Source organism: Aquarana catesbeiana, linkage group LG01 (assembly GCF_042186555.1).
Source record: "Aquarana catesbeiana isolate 2022-GZ linkage group LG01, ASM4218655v1, whole genome shotgun sequence".
Lineage (NCBI taxonomy): Eukaryota > Metazoa > Chordata > Amphibia > Anura > Ranidae > Aquarana > Aquarana catesbeiana.
In genome coordinates this window covers 385,021,570-385,040,736 of record NC_133324.1, presented here as the reverse complement: position 1 = coordinate 385,040,736, position 19,167 = coordinate 385,021,570, and the positions used below count along the sequence as shown (strand labels likewise).

The window sequence follows — 19,167 nt, the reverse complement described above, 5'->3', positions numbered from 1 at the left end:
TGGGCATGCTCAGGGACTTTGATTTTTTGTTGTCACTTTTGGTGTGTGAAATGCATTTGTGTTGGTCTGGGCATGCTCAGGGACTTTGGTTTTTTGTTGTCGCGTTTGGTGTGTGAAATGTATTTGTGTTGGTCTGGGCATGCTCAGGGACTTTGTTTTTTTGGTGCTTTTTGTGTCTGAACAGCACTTGGATTTTTATGGGCATGCTCAGAGAGTGTGTTTTTTGGGTTAATAATTTGTGTGTGTGTGTCTGTGTCAAGAGAGTACATTTGGGTGTTCGTATAGAGTTTCTAACACATGTATTTTTGTTATGTCTTTGCTAAACAGATGTGTTTTCGAGCAAGTATTTTATTTTTTTGTGGGGGGGGGGTATTTTTCACTGAAATATTTTTGATGTTGTCAATCTGTGTTGTTTGTAGGTTGTTAGTTTCACTTTGATTTAATTGTCTGTGCTGCATTATTTTGCTAAATCTTCCTCAAGCTGATGTGACTACTAAACGTTTAAATCCTTAAGAGACTGTCCGTTTGTGGGCGCAGTCCTTTTAACTGTTAATTTCCTCTGCAAAATGGTCAGACCACCAAAACCATATTCTGTTAGCGTCTCAAATTAACATACATGATTTTTGCTTTCCTTGCTCTTTTCCAAGTCCTGTTTTGTTGACCAATAAAATTTGTAGCAAATTTTTATGTTTTATGTGTTTTGTTAATAATTTGTTTTGCAGATGCATGCTCAATCCAAGTAATGCATTTTACACTCCCCCCCCCCCCAAACAAGTTTCATGCAACAGATTTCTCAGCTGCAGCTTAACTAGGCTGATTGGCACGGCAAATCAAAAAAGATGTGATTTGTCCAAAAGCTACTTTCCTGGTGCCTTTAGCATAAGCAGGGATTGTTTACAGAGAGGTAAGTATTCAATTTTTCATTTTAGCGCAGTGGTTCTCAGCCTCAGTCCTCAAGTACCCCCGACAGGACATGTTTTGAGAATTTATCTTAGCTAAATAGCTGTCCAAAATACCAAGCCATTGACTCTGATTTAAAGCACCTGTGCAAAATGAAGGTAAACCTGCATTGGGGGTACTTGAGGACAGGGTTGAGAACCACTGATTTAGGGCACTGAGCTAAAATCTAGTTCAAGACAATTCTATTCTAATTGGGGGCATTTGAGGTAAACCATTTGAGTGTTAGAACACCTGCTTGTCTTTTTTAGTTTGGGCTTTGTGTCCCTTTTCGGAAAATTGGCTTCACTTCCTGTCACATAGCCAAACAGGAAGTGAGGGTAAAACCCTACCAATGTCTTTCCTTGGGGACACACAAGTCAATCTAACTAGTGTCCCCATTAGGCAAATTGCACTCTAGCACTTTGTTGTGTACACCCCAAATTATTAGGTATTTTGGGGTTTATTAAAGGCAAATCTACTCTGCAATACAAGTGTACTCACTGTAAACCTGAGGGGAACCACTGGTGATTTTATCATCCAATCATGTAGAAGCAAAGATGCTGTTTTTTAATTCTCCTTGCATGACCCCTCAGATCTCCAGCAATTGCATTTCTAAGTGCACTTGTAGTGCAAAGTGGATTTGCCTTTAGTAAATAAAACCCAAAGTCCAAGATACCTAATAATTTGGGGTGTACATGGCAACAAAGTTAAAATGCTTGCAAAATCCTATAATCCACTCCATTACAGTAGTATATAATGTACAATGTGTGTGTTTCTGTAATATAATTGTGTCAAATACCATCGTTACAGCGCTGTTCGGCGCTTACGTGCCCCACCCGAGCTCTCCTCTCTGCTCCCAGCACTGCAGGGGGGTCGAGATCCCCCGCTGACAGCTGGGAGAAGAGGAGAAGAGCAGGGGGAGATCAGCTGAGTGCCGGGTGGCGATGTATCAAAGGTATCTGACACAATCGTATTACAGAAAAACAAGCATTTTAAACTAGGTCTTATTTTCGGGGTAGGGCTTATATTGCAGCCCTTCTGGAAAATAACAGTAGGTCTTATTTTTAGGGAAACACGGTAGGTGAAGTTCAAGCTTGGTCAGCAAGAATTTGCACTAACACCCACTAAATGTTATAGTGCATGGCCACAACCCCTGCTAAATATATAAGATACCTGAAGCTGTTCATCGAATTTCAGAGAATTCCTGATTCTGCAAAAATTGGAGCTGTGGGTGTCCCTGTTGGCACCAACTTGCTCAGTAAAACTTGACTGAAAAATGAAAGGAGCTGGATGGAAAGTTGTCAGCTAAACAGTGACTGTATCCTCTAAGATGCAGTCACTTTTCCAGTATAGGTGATGTCGCTGCTTGAATACAATGCTGGTTATGGTGGATGGAGGAATCCATTGCTATATATAGCTTACATCAGTCTATATCAAGGCAGACACTGAGGAAGAATCTGAAGTGTAGGGGGACACAGCAAATCTCAAATGGTACACCAGAGGGTACCCCAGAGTAAACCAGAGCAAAAGAATCAGAGAGTGAAGTGGCACCAAGCTGGGTCAGCTAGATTAATTTGTCAGGCAACGGCTCAGTGCACCTCAAATCATATGGCCAATCACAATAATGCCCTGTACACACGATAGGAATTTCCGCCAACAAATGTTTGAGAGCAGGTTCTCAAATTTTCTGACAACAAAACTTGTTGTCGGAAATCCGGAGCCTGTGTACACAATTCCGACGCACAAAAGTCCACACGTGCTCGGAATCAAGCAGAAGAGCCGCACTGGCTATTGAATTTCATTTTTCTCGGCTCGTCGTACGTGTTGTACGTCACCGTGTTCTTGGCGTTCAGAATTACTGACAACATTTGTGTGACCGTGTGTATGCAAGACGAGTTTTAGCCAACATCCTTCGGAAAAAAATCCACGGTTTTGTTGTTGGAAAATCCTATCGTGTGTACAGGGCATAAGGGTTTATTCATACCATGTCAGTTAAGTTGTGCTGATCTGCATAGGTGCCAAAGCACATTTTTTGTCTATATGCCTTGTTCACACTATACATGTGTGGGGGTGTGCACTGTGTAAAAATGCAGCCCAACTCACCACACCACATGTCACCACACAACAGAACATTCCAATACGTTGTTTTGCATAAAGTTGAATGATTTGTCATTCTGAGATATTTCTTAAGTTAGCCTCTTGCTGACCGCATAGTGCATAAATGCCACAGCAAGAAATGTGCATATTTATGACCAGCCACCACACATATATGTCCATAGGCGTGCGCACAGGGTGTGCCAGGTGTGCCTAGGCACACCCTAATCACCCTGTGTTGTGCAGATTCCCACTGATATTTCACCAAAGTCCCCTAATGTCACACTGTATACCTGCGTCCCAGACAGAGAGACAGCTTCTCAGGCTTCTGCGGCTCCGGCACCATCCCAGGACACCTCTTACACCTTCCCACTGCACGATTTAGGCGGTCCCTGCCCCCAGGGACGTGTACAGGCTGCAGCACTTCCCCATACTTCCTTGAAGACAGGCTTACCCAACAATCCTGTACTACCGAAAAAGAAATACCTACAACTCTCCTACTATACCATAACGTTTGGAAGTGGACTGTTATGGAGCTCAGAATAAGTAACTATACATCACAGGACATACCCTCCTACTAGCCACTCCGCCTCATGTACACATGTTAGCTTACTGGCTTACACAGACTGTGTTCCTGTTCTCTCAGGCTCTGATGAAGAGGTTACCCTCGAAACGCGTCAGCCTTGTTTAAACATCTGCCTCCACATGGGCATATCCCCATTTTAACCTTCAGTGTATATTCTGTCACCTGTTTTTATGAAAGTATTATTTGTATTATTCAGATAGATATATTTATTTATTTGTTTGTATTCCATTATACATGATTAAACCAAATATGTTTGATGTAAGTGGTTGATCACGCGCCCTCCATCCACCTCCTTCCACAAAGTCTTCTCCTGACCACCCCTAGTCAGCTGAGGCAGCGGGACACGCATTATGATCTCTTTCACATTTTTTCACCATTTAAAATACTATTCGAAGTACACAACTAACGCTCTCACAAGCGCAGGAGTAATTCTCACTATATTGTGTCTAACTTTTGCTCTAAATAATATGTTTTAAAGATAGTCCAGCCATCTTCTAGGATGACTCAGGAAAACAAAAACAGCCTTTCATCGCGCAACAATGTAATTACATCAGGGCCATAGATAAAAACATATAGCGATATCCCATTCACATGTTACATCATCTTGTATATAGCTTGTATTATGTAAGGCTAATCAGGGAGATACTGCTGTCCTCCTCACCGTTACAACCGTGTAACTGAGGCACCGGATGGACCCTTCACCAACTCCTTCCGACGCATTGCGTCACCAATCACGTGACTTTTTCAAGGGATAAGGCGTCTAGTGACGAGCTCCGGGGTTTTAAGCACAAGCTTGTTTGCATGTTAACTTGGTGATGGGTGACCATAAAAAACTCCTAAATGCTAAAACACTCTAAATGAACCATGAGACTTGATTCTAAATATGCGGGCATATATTTTGTACATAGATAAACTATATAACTATAAGCTAATGTTAGAGTATAGCTATATATATATATATATATATATATATATATATATATATATATATATATATATATACATACCCCTGCTGAGAATGCATCATAACAGATATGAAACTTATACAGGAAACTAAAATTATCTAAACAATCTCTACAATCTAAAATAAGGAAGGGGAGGAATCTAAAATCCATAGAGTCCATTTCAAACATCACATATAGGGTGGAAACTAGGTATAAATATTTAGTAGTCTGATATAAAGCAGTTTAGGTGGAAAAAATATTGAGTTCAAAAATGCATTTTGACTCACTTTTGAACAACTCTCTGATTTCATGGCTCCCCCTCCAATGCATTTTGTATTTCTCTATAGCCCCAAACTTCAAACAAGAGGGTTCTTTTGTGTGATACTGAGCAAAATGTTTTGAGACAGTGTGTTTGGGGAAACCATTTCGGATATTTTGTACATGCTCTCTCTTATTCGTTTCCACATAGGTCGTTTTGTTCTGCCCATATATTGCATAGAACATGAGCATTCTAAAATATAAACTACACCCTCTGTTCTACAAGAAATGAAATATTTTATTGAATATTCTTCCTGAGTAGTGGTGGAGATAAATTGATTGCACTTTTGCCATTCATGTTTGTATATCTACAGGAATAGCATCTTTTGCATGGATAAAATCCCTTCCCCTGAAAAAAAATCAGAGTGCCTGATTTAATGGGTGGATCTGGTACATTTTTTGAAATTATATGTCATAGAGTAGTTGCTTTTCTATAAATAAATCTTGGTTGTTGAGGTAGAATTTTTTGAAGTTGTGTATCCACTTGGACGATTGACCAATTTTTTAAAAATATTTTTTCAAGTTGCCTGAACTGAATATTGTAGTCGAGAATAATTGGTACATCATACGGTTTCTCTGGTTGTCTTAATGTATCTTTTTTTTTTTTTAAACAATAATTTTTATTTAGTTTTTTTTTTTTTTAATACAAAGAGAGAAAAAAAAGAAAGGGGGGTGAACATCGTATATCATACATCGACAGGCAACATAGACTGTGATAAAGCTAATTACAGCCAGAAAAATCATGCATTAACCCTACAATTGTATCACCCATGCATGGCCCATAAGGGCCATCGTGTGGGATGACAACTGTTGTCTCCTATCACCAGTCACCCCCTTGGGAACTCACTGTGACTTGGTGGTGGAGTCATCCCCATAAATCCTTGCACATATCCGTTTTGTTTTTGTTTCCCCCTCCCCCCATTCCATCTTTGCTTATTGTCCATTAAACCTCCAAACATAACCTAGGAGAAGAAGGAAGTGCTTTTAACTGTACAAGTAAGAAGAGTATTAATACATGGTTAATGCTCCATAGTTCAACCGCAGAGCGGTTGGTTCACATGTACTGTCTAGCTTACTTGTTGTAATTTTCGTCTAGTCAGGTCAATACCTAGACCAGCTCTTTAATCCAATAATTGGGCCCTCGCGCATGCCCCCCACCTCCTCGAGGCGTCAGAGGCCCGCGATGCCCCTTTTTTTAATAGAATAAGATGAAAGAGAGGTAGGAGAAAAGGACAGAAAATGCAGTACTCCAAGAACTGCTAATAAAAGAGAGAGGAAAAGAAGAAGAGAGGTGAGTAGAGAGGGGAGGTAGAGAGTGGTGTATGGGGTGGATGCACTCCTACTAAGTGTATAATGTTTCACCTACCAGGTGTCTTATGAGGTTGTAAGATATCCAATCCAGGGTTCCCATATTTTATTGAACCTTGTTATCTTATCCTTCAAAATTGCCGAAAGGCGTTCATTTACCATTATCCACGAGAGTTTTGCTTTTAATAAGTAAAAGGGAATCGAGCAGGACTTCCAAGATTTTGCTATCGAGATTCTGGCTGCCATAAATATAAATACTATAAGTCTGCGCATTGATTTTGATGCCCCCTCCACTGGGCGTCCCAACAGTGCGTGCAGAGGTGATTTAAGTAGATTCACTTGCGTAAGGGAATAAATAAGGTTATATGTTCGTATCCAAAATCTCCTCACTTTAGGGCATGTCCACCAGGTGTGGAACATGGTGCCATCTGTATTACATCCTCTAAAACACCGGGGGGACGCCCCTGGGATGAAGGTCGCTATCCTTTCCGGGACCATGTACCATCTCATCAAAACTTTATAGTTCGCCTCTATCAAGGAGGTATTAATAATCGATTTAGATGCGTTTTGTATTATTTTGCTCCATTCTTCAGGTGATAGGACTGTGTCCATATCCTGTTCCCATTTTTGCATGTAAAATAATTTTTGGGAGGTCGAGGCCAAGATGTTGTATATCATTGATATGTGACCCGTGTGCCTATCGAAAGTCCTGCAGAGATTTTCCATTGAGGAAAAGGTAGTGAGATCTGAGGTGCGATTCAGTGTCGCCAAAAAGTGTGATATCTGTGTATAACGGAAAAGTTCCGAATTTGGTAGGTCATATTTTTCTCGTAAGGAAATTTTCGACAAAGCACCTCTATGGTCACAAAAGTCTGCTATACGCATCAAGCCCTTGTTAGTCCACCACGAGAAATTTTTGGGGTGGAGACCCGGGGTGAACCTAGCGTTTCCAAATATCGGAGCTAGGGGGGTGTGCTGGGATTTGAACTTGTAGGTAACTGCCAGTCGATCCCATAACTCTAATGAGAACGGTCTTAATGTATCTTTAATTAATTCCTCTCATTTTACAGTGGATACTTCTTCTATTTTTTCTTTAATAAAATGCTTATTATAACCCCTTGGACAAATCTTTCTCCAATCATCGATGCCTGCTCTGCAAAATCTTCTATTTTACTACAATTTTGCCGTAATCTGATAAGCTGTCCTTTTGGAATATTAATGAGCCATGGGTCATAATGACAGCTATCCACCGATATATAGCTATTCCTTTCCACAGGCTTAAAATATGTTTTGGTTGTAATTCTGTGTTCTTCCAACTGTACAGTGAGATCTAAAAAGTGATTTTTTTTATCATATCTACCAGACAGATGTATATATTTTTTTGGTTATCTTTCAATTTTTCAAAGAAAATTTTAGAGACTCTTCATCTCCCCTCCATATTACAACAATTTCGAAATACCACTTCTTCCCATTTTGACATAAATAGGTTTGCTATACTCGGTGCAAACTTTGCTCCCATCGCAATGCCTTGTAATTGTCTGAAATAATCAGACTGGAACCAAAAATAATTATGTTGTAAACCAAATTACAAACATTTCAAAATATACTTCTTTTGTTTTCTCGAGTGGTTTCCAAAATTTTCTAATGCCCTATTTGATGCCTGAATGGCTTCTTCATGATTGATTATCGTGTATAGTGATGATACATCTGGTGTCGCTATTAAATATTCACTATTGTCCAATTCAATTGTGTCTAAAACCTGAATGAGATGTTTTGTGTCTTTCAAATATGATACAGTGTTCTTGATGAGGGGTTGCAGAAAATTATCAATGTATTCCCGCAGTCTTGCATTAATCAATTGAATCTCATTAACAATCGGTCTTCCCAGTGGATTAGTCTGATCTTTGTGAATTTTTAGAATAGTATATATAATCGGTATATGTTAGGTGATGTTAGGAAGGACTCTGATGTAAAGGGGGCACTCATGTAAGGGGGGACTCTGATGTAAGAGAAGACTCTGATGGAAAGGGTTACTCTGATGCAAGGAAGGCATTGTAAAGGGGGATACTGATGTAAGGGGGAATTGATGTAAGAGGGGACATTGATACAAAGGGGGAACTGATGTAAGGAGGGGCTCTGATGCAAAGGGGGATACTGATGTAAGGTGGGGCATAGATATGAGGGGGAGGGGTACTGATATAAGTCAGAACTCTGATGTAAAAAGGGATTCTGATGATAGGAGGGACTCCCCTTACAGCACTTTCCCCCATTACTTTAGAATCCCCTCTAACATCAAGTCCCTCCTATCATCAGAATCCCCTAACTAATGTTAAGGTTGGATTCTAAAGATTCTGACACCGATGCAATATAATAATATTGTAAAAAATAGTTTATAAAAACTAAACAATAAAAACCACCGAACAGAGTCTTTGCCCCCGGTGAAAGAATGTCTAGCTTCGCCACTGGTCCACTAAAGGCAGGAGGTTGTGTGCTGAGAGCCAATCACAGCGGTCACATGATACAGAAACCTCCGGTGATCCTTTAAATACATTTAATACTTAGTTTTGCAGCAGCATGGTCTCTGTATTATATGACCGCTGTGATTGGCTCTCAGCACATAACCTCCTGATGCCATGGGCACTATGTGCCTTTAGGTGTTAAAAAAAAAGGTAGATAGTGCCTTGTGTGAGCTTACTGTGCTAACTTCAAATATTTTGAACATTATATATTATTATTTACTAGCCCTCAATACCAGGCAGTAACAGTATTAGTTGCCTTATGCTCACGTCACACGTTACAATCTGATTTTTCAATCTCCTTTAGAGCTACCATCATGTATGTAATGCAACAGCCTATCTGATTGGATATTAATAGCTTGGATAGATTAGGTAGGCCCTCAAATGATATAATTTTGGTAGATCTAAAGTTGATTTTACAGAGATTGTATTGATCAGATTGTAACATGTATGGTGAGCCTTACGCTCTTTGCAGACTGAACACTATAAAAGTATTCTTACCTTTGCTCATCAGCATTCTTACCCAGATGGAGAGCACATGCGCCACCTTCTGGAGAAAGCTTTGAGTGCAGCCCTTTGCCGTATGAAAAGAAATCATTATTTGTTGCTGTGCTTGTTCTGGTATCACTGACGTCCATTTTACACAGTTCAAAGCTTTCTTCAAGTTCTGCATAATCATTATCTCTGATTGCTGTCTGAGATCTTTCCTGTATATCACATTCTTCATATAAAGCCAGATCTCTGTCACCATCTCCGGTGTCAGCTCTGCTGAAAATATCTTCAGGAGAGGTATCAGAAGTTTCAGTCTGGCTTAAAATTATGCTCCAGCTGTGTTCTGAGATTTCTTCTGATGTCTTCTTACTTTGTCTCCTTTGAAGAAGAATAGAGGGACTCTTCTCCCCCAAGTGAAAAGGATGGAATCGGGACTCATAGGTATCTTGATTTTCACTTACAATGGTCATGGAGGTTGACTGAACTGTATCTGGGGACTCTGCTGAAAAAACTGTATCAGGCATTGCCTTTTGAAATATTGTGTCTGTATCTGTGAAAGAAAAAGAATGTTTATCTTTGTATGACAGTCTACATCCCCTCAATAAAATACTTTTAAAGACACTGATAGCCTAATTAATAAAGGTACTATCTAGATTTGTTTCCTGAGCTATTCTGCATCTACTGCCAATTCTAGATTATCTGATATCATACATTTTCTAATATAACATTTCTAATTTTCTAATCTTTCCTTGTTTGAATGTGACCACCAATAAATAAAAAAAAAAAAAAAGAATAATTGAGATGATTGAAAACATTTAAAGAATATTTACTCTAATGCCCTGTACACACGATAGGATTTTCCAACATCAAAATCCATGTTTTTTTCAGACGGATGTTGGCTCAAACTTGTCTTGCATACACACGGTCACACAAATCTTGTCGGAAATTCCAAACGTCAGGAACGCGGTGACGTACAACAGGTACGACGAGCCGAGAAAAATTAAGTTCAATAGCCAATGCGGTTCTTCTGCTTGATTCCGAGCATGCGTGGAATTTTGTGCGTCGGAATTGTGTACACAGGATCGGAATTTACGACAACGGATTTTGTTGTCGGAAAATTTGAGATCCAGGTCTCAAATTTTGTGTGACGGAAATTCCGATGGAAAATGTTCGATGGAGCCTTCACACAGTCGGAATTTGCAACAAGCTCCCATCGAACATTTTCCGTCAGAAAATCGTGTGTACAGGGCATAAGTGTGGATATCATACTGTGTAATATACCGGAGCTTTGCTTTTGTCCTCATTCATAAATGTCAGTTTACCAACATTTAGAGCTTAAAGCCATAGTCACAGAATTTAGACAGCACTTTAAGGTTCTGTTCACAGTGTCAGGTTGTGGGAACGTGCATATTTCTGTACATGTTACCGCATTGGACGGTACTGTGCGCTACTTGCGATGTTGCAATGCGGTGCCATTCATTCTGAATGGCATCCTAACGTGCATTAAAGATGGAGATGTGCCACACTGCAGTGCACTGAGAGACAATGCACTATGTGCGTTGCAGTGTGGAGCACCAGCCAAATAGCAAGGTTTGAACCTAGCTTAATATTTAGAAACTATGGTTAATGTTCTTACCATTATGCAGTCCAATGTTGCCACCTGGAGGAGAAATCGGGTTATTCAGAATCCTTTCTGTGAATCCAGCATCTTTCCCAGCTTCTTTGCTATTTAGAAGTGGATTCAGATGTGCATCCTCTTCTTTTGCCTGTGTACCTCTTATCTGGTTAAGATCTTCAGCCTCCTCACTATGACTAATTAGTGATGCATTGTCTACAAACATTATATTTGATGTCTCTGGTCTTATCAAATATTCATTCTCTCTAGTTGATGGACTTTGGCCTCTAAGAATTAAGTCAACATTATGTTTGACAAAAAACACTGCGTTAGCAGTATCAGTTCTTACACTGCTATGATTTTCATGATCAATGAAATCTAACTCCAAGACATTACTAGCAGACGTACTCGATGTTTTTGAAGGTTCCTGTTCCTGAGAATCATATTGACTCACATTTGAACTGTCAGATTGTGCTGCTGTTCTTGGGAAGTAGTCTGTCCATACGTTTAACTGCTGCCTGTAGAGTTGACCATTTTCATACTCTTTACAGAGATCTGGGCTATCAGAAGCCTGGGAACTGTTCTCACAACTATTTAACACATCAGGACTGTCTTTTAAAGATACGTTATTGCAATTTTTTTCTGCCATGTTCCAAAGGTCTGGATCCACACAAAAAAAAGGAGAAGATTCCAGATTGTGGTCATCTAAGATATCAGGCATAAAGTCGGAGTGCAAGGAACTTGCAGAGTGTAATCGTTCACAATGCTCAAAGCTACTTATTATACTATTGTGTTCAAGCTCACCAATGGACACCAAGTCATCATCCTGTAGACCACAGTTTGTATTGCTTATTTCTGTAGTGTCTGATATGTTTATCGGGTTTGTTTTAGTATTTACATCGTTGTAACCTGGCAGAGTATATAAATTACCTTGCTCATTTACAATATGAGTTTGGTTGTTTTTACAAATATTTGGAAAATTGCTTTGAACTTTCGCCATGAAATCTGTTTCTTTAACATGTTGGACAACCTGTATATCATTTTCTCTGTTTAATTTAGGGTTGAAGTTATCTTCAGAGTCAGACGGAGATGTAAAGCTAACATCTGCATTTCTTGTCCAGATATTTAATGAATTTTCCTTTTCCTTTGAAGGATCCTCAAAGCAATGATGAAGTGAAGGATAGTCTCCACTAAATGATGCCAAGGGGACTATATCTGCACACTTACAATTTCTTGTAGGCCAATGGCTTTGTTCAATTTGTGACAGTGTATTGCTTTGTGAAACAAAGGAGGAATATTCTAATATTTCATTTTCTTGCTGTTCGGAATTCTTGTAGTCAGGTAATAATGTTTGTAATAATATTGCATTCCTGACATTTGGAACTACAGCAGAGCAATCCACTAGACTGTTATGATATAGAGTAGATTCAGTTACATCAAGATCTGTATTGCTCTGTTCTGCTTTGTACTCCAAAGAAGAAAAGTTGTGGACCCAACCTATCTGCTCTTCTAATGTTTGGTCTTCTATGCCTGGAGTAGTTGAATTTGACTCATTGTTCTCAAAAAATGTTGATCCTGTAGACTCCAAATCCAATAGTTGCTTCTCAAAACTGTTTTTGGTATCTTTCTCCAATGAACTGGAATTATCTAGAACTTCATTTGACTCAGGGCTAGAAGTTGAAGACTCAGACTCTTCACATACCCGAGTATTCCAAATATCTAGATTCATTGGAACTTTGTTAATGGTGTTTAGTGAGCTCTTCTGGGCATTAACATTATCACTTGTATCTGAATTACATTTCAAGAAGCTGTAGAGTTGCACATTATTTTTTGAAACTGGAAGATATCTATTTTTACTTGCACACGTTGGCTCATCATATGTAGTGTTACAGCCATCGGCCGCTGGCTCTGGGCTTGTTGAACTGGAAAGTGAAGAGCCACTTAGATTGTTTTCATTATAACAAGCATTCATTTTTAGTTCTTCAGATGTATTGATATTAACTACCTCTGGACTTAAATCTGAATCAGTTTCAGCAGATCCTGAGATGCTCTGAGGACTATTTACTATATCATCTTGGCAAGCAGCACCTTCAACAGTAAGGTTTGAAGGGTTGAAATGATTTTCTTTAATTTCAATCTTCTTGCTAACAGATTCTTTTTCAGTAAGTGAACGTTTTTCTGAAAATGAGGGCTTTTGTAACTTGTAAGTCTCTGGGTATGAGTTCTGAGTTAAATTCTCAGGATTGTCATTATTGGCCTGAAATCTAGTTTCATTGACAGGTGACAAATGAATAACTGAATCTGTATCTTTGTTTAAGGCCTCGTGGCCTTCTTTTTTACTTGAAACAGAATTATTAAGCAGATTAACATTTGGTAAATAACGTAAGCTAGAATTGTCCAATTCATCTGGAGTGTTTAAAGAAGAAGATTCTGTGTCACACTGCAAATCCCAAGCATCTTCATATTCACGATTAATGTTGACATCAAAGTTTTCATCTTCTTGTGTGTGAAACATGAGCTGACGGTCGCCTGTGGTTTCATTCTGTGTTTCAGACACTTTTAATACCTTCTGTGGTAGAGTAGAACAACCCAGTTGGATAGCTGGTGGCTTTACAGACTCAAGGTCATCAAAGAGATCAGTGTTTAAACTGCTATGTTTATGAACTTTTGGATGAGGCTCATGCTTTCTTAACAAAGTATTATCTGATAAATTATTTGGCGATAAATCTTTTGAGGTACATGGCAACAAGCAGCTCTGAAAATCACTCGTAATAATATCAAAAGGACTTGAACAATTACTTGCAACAGAAAACTGAAATATATTTTCATTGCTTGCTTTGGGTGAACATTCCGACCTGTCATCAATCTCATTAGATAAATGTATTCTATTAAGTACTTTTTTTTTTCCATTGTTGCATTCAGTGCCAGTGTCTTGCAATAAGAAAATTTTCTGGTTGTTCATTGTGTCGTTTTCTTGCATTTTGACAACAGCTTCAATCATTTTCTCAGTTGTTATGGAAAAGGCAGGAGATTCTCCTTCATTCACATCACTATTTGCAGAATTTGGTGCACTTGTATTATTTAATATGGGTTCCTCAGTGTAGGCAGCAGGTAAGAAATTTTGAGTTTGCTCATCTGCATTTTGCTCTTGCCACAAGTTTTCATGCAACTCATCATCACAAAGAGGTGATGAAATTGAGTCAGATGTGGAGTAGTTGGTGTCTGGAGGAGAAACTATGCAATCCTTACTTGTAGCAGGAGATGTAAAATCAATACATCTATAAGACAAAAAGGGATCTTCCCAGGCAATATGGTCATCTATAGCACTTGGCTCTTGATTACGGTCATATAAGTCCCAGCCACAAAGATTTCTGTGTATGTGTTTTAAATCAGTAGTTGCTTCTATATCTGATTCAAAGACATTGCATTTTGAACTTAATGCTAAATTAGGAATTCCATTTGCCTTTTTGGTATGTTTGTTTTCTTCGAGCATATCTTGACCCATTTTAGTTTCCATGGCAACGGGAGTATTTTCAGAAGACTGGTCACTCTCTGTATCACCTACTTCATTCACTTCTGTGAAATATTTCCTATGTTTTACGCCATGCAATGCGCTCCAAGAATTATCTGGTTCATTGTTACACTTTACAAATTTATCTGAGGAATCACACCATGGATCTGACCCGCCATGAAATGGTTTGTTTGATTTCCATAAATCAGAATAAGGTCTGGTTTCTTGCATAGCATTTTCATCATGCTTGCCTCTGTTATTTTGTCTGTAACAGGATGGTCCCATTAGTTGAAATGAATCAACTAAGTTTCTACTTTCACTATAGTCCTTTGGCTTTTGGTCTTTCCAAGAGTCTGGGCTTTGAAATACGGACTCCTGTTCACTTGAACTCCATGTGTCATTCAACAGGGCATCTGGGTCCTCTCCATTCCTCCAGTATCCATATTTAACCTGAGATATGTCTGAAGATCCTAGTTTGTTTAAATTTTCTATGACATCATCTGAGAAAAAGGTTGGTGGTCCATTATCCAGTGGAGAACTTTCAACTAAACTGTTCATTGGTGTTGGGGGAACTTTAACTTCTGCTTGTCCAAGGACCTCAGAAGATAAAGTGGCATCATATTCAGCCAGATCACTAATACTTGGATTTTTATCACATAAGTCCTCATGGTTCTCAGGACTATGCATGAAGTTGTCATCAAATTCTACTAAACTTATATTTTCTACTTCCGCTAATGAAACATTAGCAACTTTTGTTTGCAATAATGAGGTTGAACAGTTAGCCATATTTTCTCTGTAGAACCGCAATTCATTATGTTCTTTCTGAGCAACAGCTTGCTGTCCTTCTGAGGAATCACTCTGAAAGAAAAAATCATCAGCCATTGAATAGTCAGCAGAATGTGAAGAAGATTCAGAATGAATGTTTGGAGCTAGATCAAAGCTGAAAAGATCAATGTTATCACTGTTTCTGGATGAAGGTGTTTCTTCTTCAATGATGACACATTCTGGGATAGGCCCATAAGAATCAATACCTGCAGAAAAATTATGATGAGAACCAGCAGCTTCAGCAACTGGACTGTCATCACTAAGAAAAACAGAGCTCTCTTTAGATGAACGGCTGCTTCTTATTGTAGCAAGGCCACTGTCTGGGCTTACAAGATCTATGTTGACATCCACCTGGACTTGTGCAGATCCATTTGCCTCCTGCTGATTATCTGGAAAATTCACAGGATTTTGAGGAGGGTCTACATCAGAGCCATATAATTCCATAATACCAGATGAACCCTGAGACAAGGGAGCACTCCCTGCAACAGCCTCTGTAGAGGAAGTACGGCTATTGGGAACCATGCCTATACGTCTTCTGTTGATGGCATCTTTGATGATTGCTGCAATTTGGTCACAGGTCACCAATGGGCTTTCTTGATGGTAAACAAAAAACTGATCCCACCCATTGTCTGATGGCTGGAGATCTAGAAAGGGATTTTGACATTCTTCCAATTCACAGCAAACCTGTAAAATACACATAAAGTTAGTTACCTAATGTGTGCTTCATTCACATATAGTTATAGTTTAAAATGTAAATGGTCAAATCCAAATAAAAACTATTTGAATAGATTAGATGACTTGCTATCTTAACTACACTCATTTCAGACTTCCTCTAGAAGTTGCTAGTTCCCTGAGTGTGATGGTAATCTTTTGGTTTTATTACCTAGTGTGTCACTATAAGATATTAGCTATATATGTGAATGTGATCTTAATGTAAACAATCTCATGAACATGTGTTACTTTATTAAAACCCGTTCTATGCAATATCAGTATTTTTGTATAAGGGACAGGCTTTTGACCCTTTTATATAGTTGATGATTGAAAGTGCATGGACTGTAGCTGATAACTGCTGTAGAACTTCTTCTTTTGTTGCTGCTCTATTATCCCTCTGCAATGTGGCCAGGGTTAAACTGAATATTCATTAATGCAGAAGTCTGGGTCTGATTCCTGGAGGTGATAGGATGATGCAACAAAGCTAGGGTCTGTAGCCTATGAAGGAGTGAGGAGAGGACTGGCTGGAAGCAAGCAGGTGTTTGGGTAGAAGACAGATCTGCTGCAGGTGGGAGAGAGACCTCAGAGAAGACTCTCATTGTGCAGGACCTTGCCTGAGAGATCCAAAACTTTCTCCCTGGGTGGTTGTGAGGTTTAATTTGGATATCTTGTGAGATCAGACTGTACTAGAGAGCACACCCACTGCTTGTAAGGAAGGAAAAGAGGAACTGTCTCATTGAAAGAGAAACATCACAGCAACACCTATCCCTGTCTTGAACATGTGCTCTGGTTTTGAACTGAACCAGAGCACATGTCTGGAGACCCAAAAGAGGGCGCCCTGGGTCTGGTAAGGGACTACCATTGCATAAGTTAACCTCTTGTGTTGGGAACTGTGGTGCTTTTTTTCAAAGCCCCAAACTTTGCCGGACAACTTTTTTTTTTCTTTCTTTCATTAATCACTGGCCAATGTGATACAACGGGGACTGTTATAACAAGTTAGGACTGCCTTTATATACTGTTGATAGGTAAATGCAGTTCAGTTCTGTTAATTACTGTTAGTCAGAATACTGCAGGAGTTTAACCATGTCCTTATGTAATGTTGTCTTATTGATTGTTTGTGTAAGTATACTTTCTAAACCTCTCGTCTTTTAAGCTATGCTTGGCCTAATAATTTCTTTGAAATACCTTAAGGTGTGTCAGTAGGTGTTGGGTGAGCGACATGTGTCATCTATAGGTGAAATCACAAAACAATTTAGCAGCTCCTCTGGGGGTAGCGCTACAAAAGATATATATTCTCTGTAACAATGATTGGTTGCAGATGACAATTTGATCCAATCAGCCCAAGCTGGTTGCTGGGGAACAACAGCTTTAATTTTTTTCAACAAAATGATAACTTGATTTCTTATGCTGACATGTACGCTATTCATTCATATGTGCTGTCAATTGTAATGGTAATGCAGCGTACACACGAGCAGACTTTTCCACCAGACTGGTCCGACGGTCTATCCGACGGACTTTCGGCGGACTTCCGACGGACTTTCCTAACGAACGGACTTGCCTACATACAATCACACCAAAGTCCAACGGATTCGTATGTGATGACGTACGACTGGACTAAAATAAGGAAGTTGATAGCCAGTAGCCAATAGCTTCCCTAGCGTCAGTTTTAGTCCATCGGACTAGCATACAGACAAACGGATTTTTTGACTGGACTCGAGTCCGTTGGAAAGATTTGAAACATGTTTTATTTCTAGGTCCGTCAGACTTTTGGGGAAAAAAAGTCTGCTGGAGCCCACACATGATCGAATTGTCCAACGGAGTCCGGTCCGCCGGACCAAGTCTGCCGGAAAGTCCGCTCGTGTGTACGCGGCATTAGTCCACATTAGGTTGTGTAAAAATAGACAAACATTAATTCAACTTTATTTAATTATTCAAGTTATTTATTTCTATGTTTTGCAAGTTTTTAATAAATCTTTAAAATGAAAACTATGAGTACTTTAAATAAACTTAAAGATATTGTAAAGCTTGAATTTAAGAAAAAATAAACATGTTATACTTAACTGCTCTGTGCAGGGAAGTCACCAGTCTGCACAGAGTAGGTTCGATCCTCTTCTTCTGGGGTTCTCCACTGGCGCTCCTGACTCCCCCCCCACGAGTGCCCACCATAGAAACCCACTTTCTATGGGATCACTCGACATACCATTTGATTGACAGCAGTGGGAGCAAATAGCATTAAGGTAAAAAAAAAAAAAAAAACTAAAACTTAAAGGGGTTCTAAACCCTCGAGGTTTTTCACCTTAATGCTTTCTATGCATTAAGGTGAAAAACCTCCTGTGATGCAGCAACCCCCCCCAAAGCCCCCCTTTTACTTAACTGAACCCGTTTTTTCCAGCGACGGAGATGAGCACACCAGCTCCAGCTTCTTTTTACAATCTGACTTACACATTAAACATACATTTTTCAAAAATCTAAAAAAAAGAAATTTAAAAAAAAAATGCAAAATAGGATTTAAGAATAACTTACTTGACTACATAGTTCAGGATTGTCTGAATAGACTGCAATTTGTTGTCTTGATGACTGTTCTCCACATGTGTAGCTGGCCAAAAGGATAAGTATATCAATTTCATATTTATCAAGAAATACTTTCAGATCACCAATGATGTTCCTGTAGCTCATTAAGTCCTGGTAACAATGAAAACAGAAGATAATATATTAAATGTATGTACATAATGTTCTTACACAAGGTGTTTTCTAGCCCCAGGAAAGCCAGGTAGCTACTTAGGGTGCTACATTGAGTCTGCCACCTAGTTCTGTTTTTTTTTTTAGCACCGTTGGCTGAGCATTTAAACATTACTGCTATACAAGAGTCCATGCAGAGCCATGATACACACCACCCATGGCTGCATAGGGACTCCCATAGCATAATTCCAGCTTGGAAAGCTGCCTGTTAGAGTCTCAGAATGTAGGTCAGGAGTGAGCTGTGCAGCAGGGCACTGTGACTAAAGCCTAGGAGATCCAAATGAACCAGGAGAGCTGTACAAGACAGTCAGAGGGACTGATAAGAAAAGCAGTGGTGCTGCTGACAAAGGAGCCAGGTGGCTTGGCATTTTCAGTTGACTGTTCGTGTTGATGTGGAAGAACCCCTGCATGGGCAACTAATGTTAAGTGAACATTCTATTCTGTTTAATAAAACTGGCCTGCCATGCCCTAAAACACAGTTTGGACTGCCGTACCATTGGAAAAGCACCTACCACGTGAGTATAATCACCCCAATGCTACAATAGCTAAATCATCTTGCTGAATTTATT

General features: G+C 39.3%; 1 protein-coding gene across 15 annotated transcripts in view; it reads right to left on the bottom strand.

The window, feature by feature from the left end:
• The window catches only part of PRUNE2 (prune homolog 2 with BCH domain), a 446,654-nt gene that overhangs the window by 152,160 nt on the left and 275,327 nt on the right, over positions 1-19,167 (bottom strand). For all 15 annotated transcript variants that reach the window (XR_012245008.1, XR_012245007.1, XR_012245012.1 and 12 more), the window contains exons 7-9: positions 18,383-18,541; positions 10,834-15,832; positions 9,207-9,747 (exon numbers count right to left, since the gene is read on the bottom strand). Coding sequence is in view for 10 of the 15 variants with exons in the window: in XM_073634004.1 (XP_073490105.1) it covers positions 9,207-9,747; positions 10,834-15,832; positions 18,383-18,541 (5,699 nt within the window). In the remaining 5 variants the exon portion in view is untranslated. The remainder of the gene's footprint in view (positions 1-9,206; positions 9,748-10,833; positions 15,833-18,382; positions 18,542-19,167) is intronic.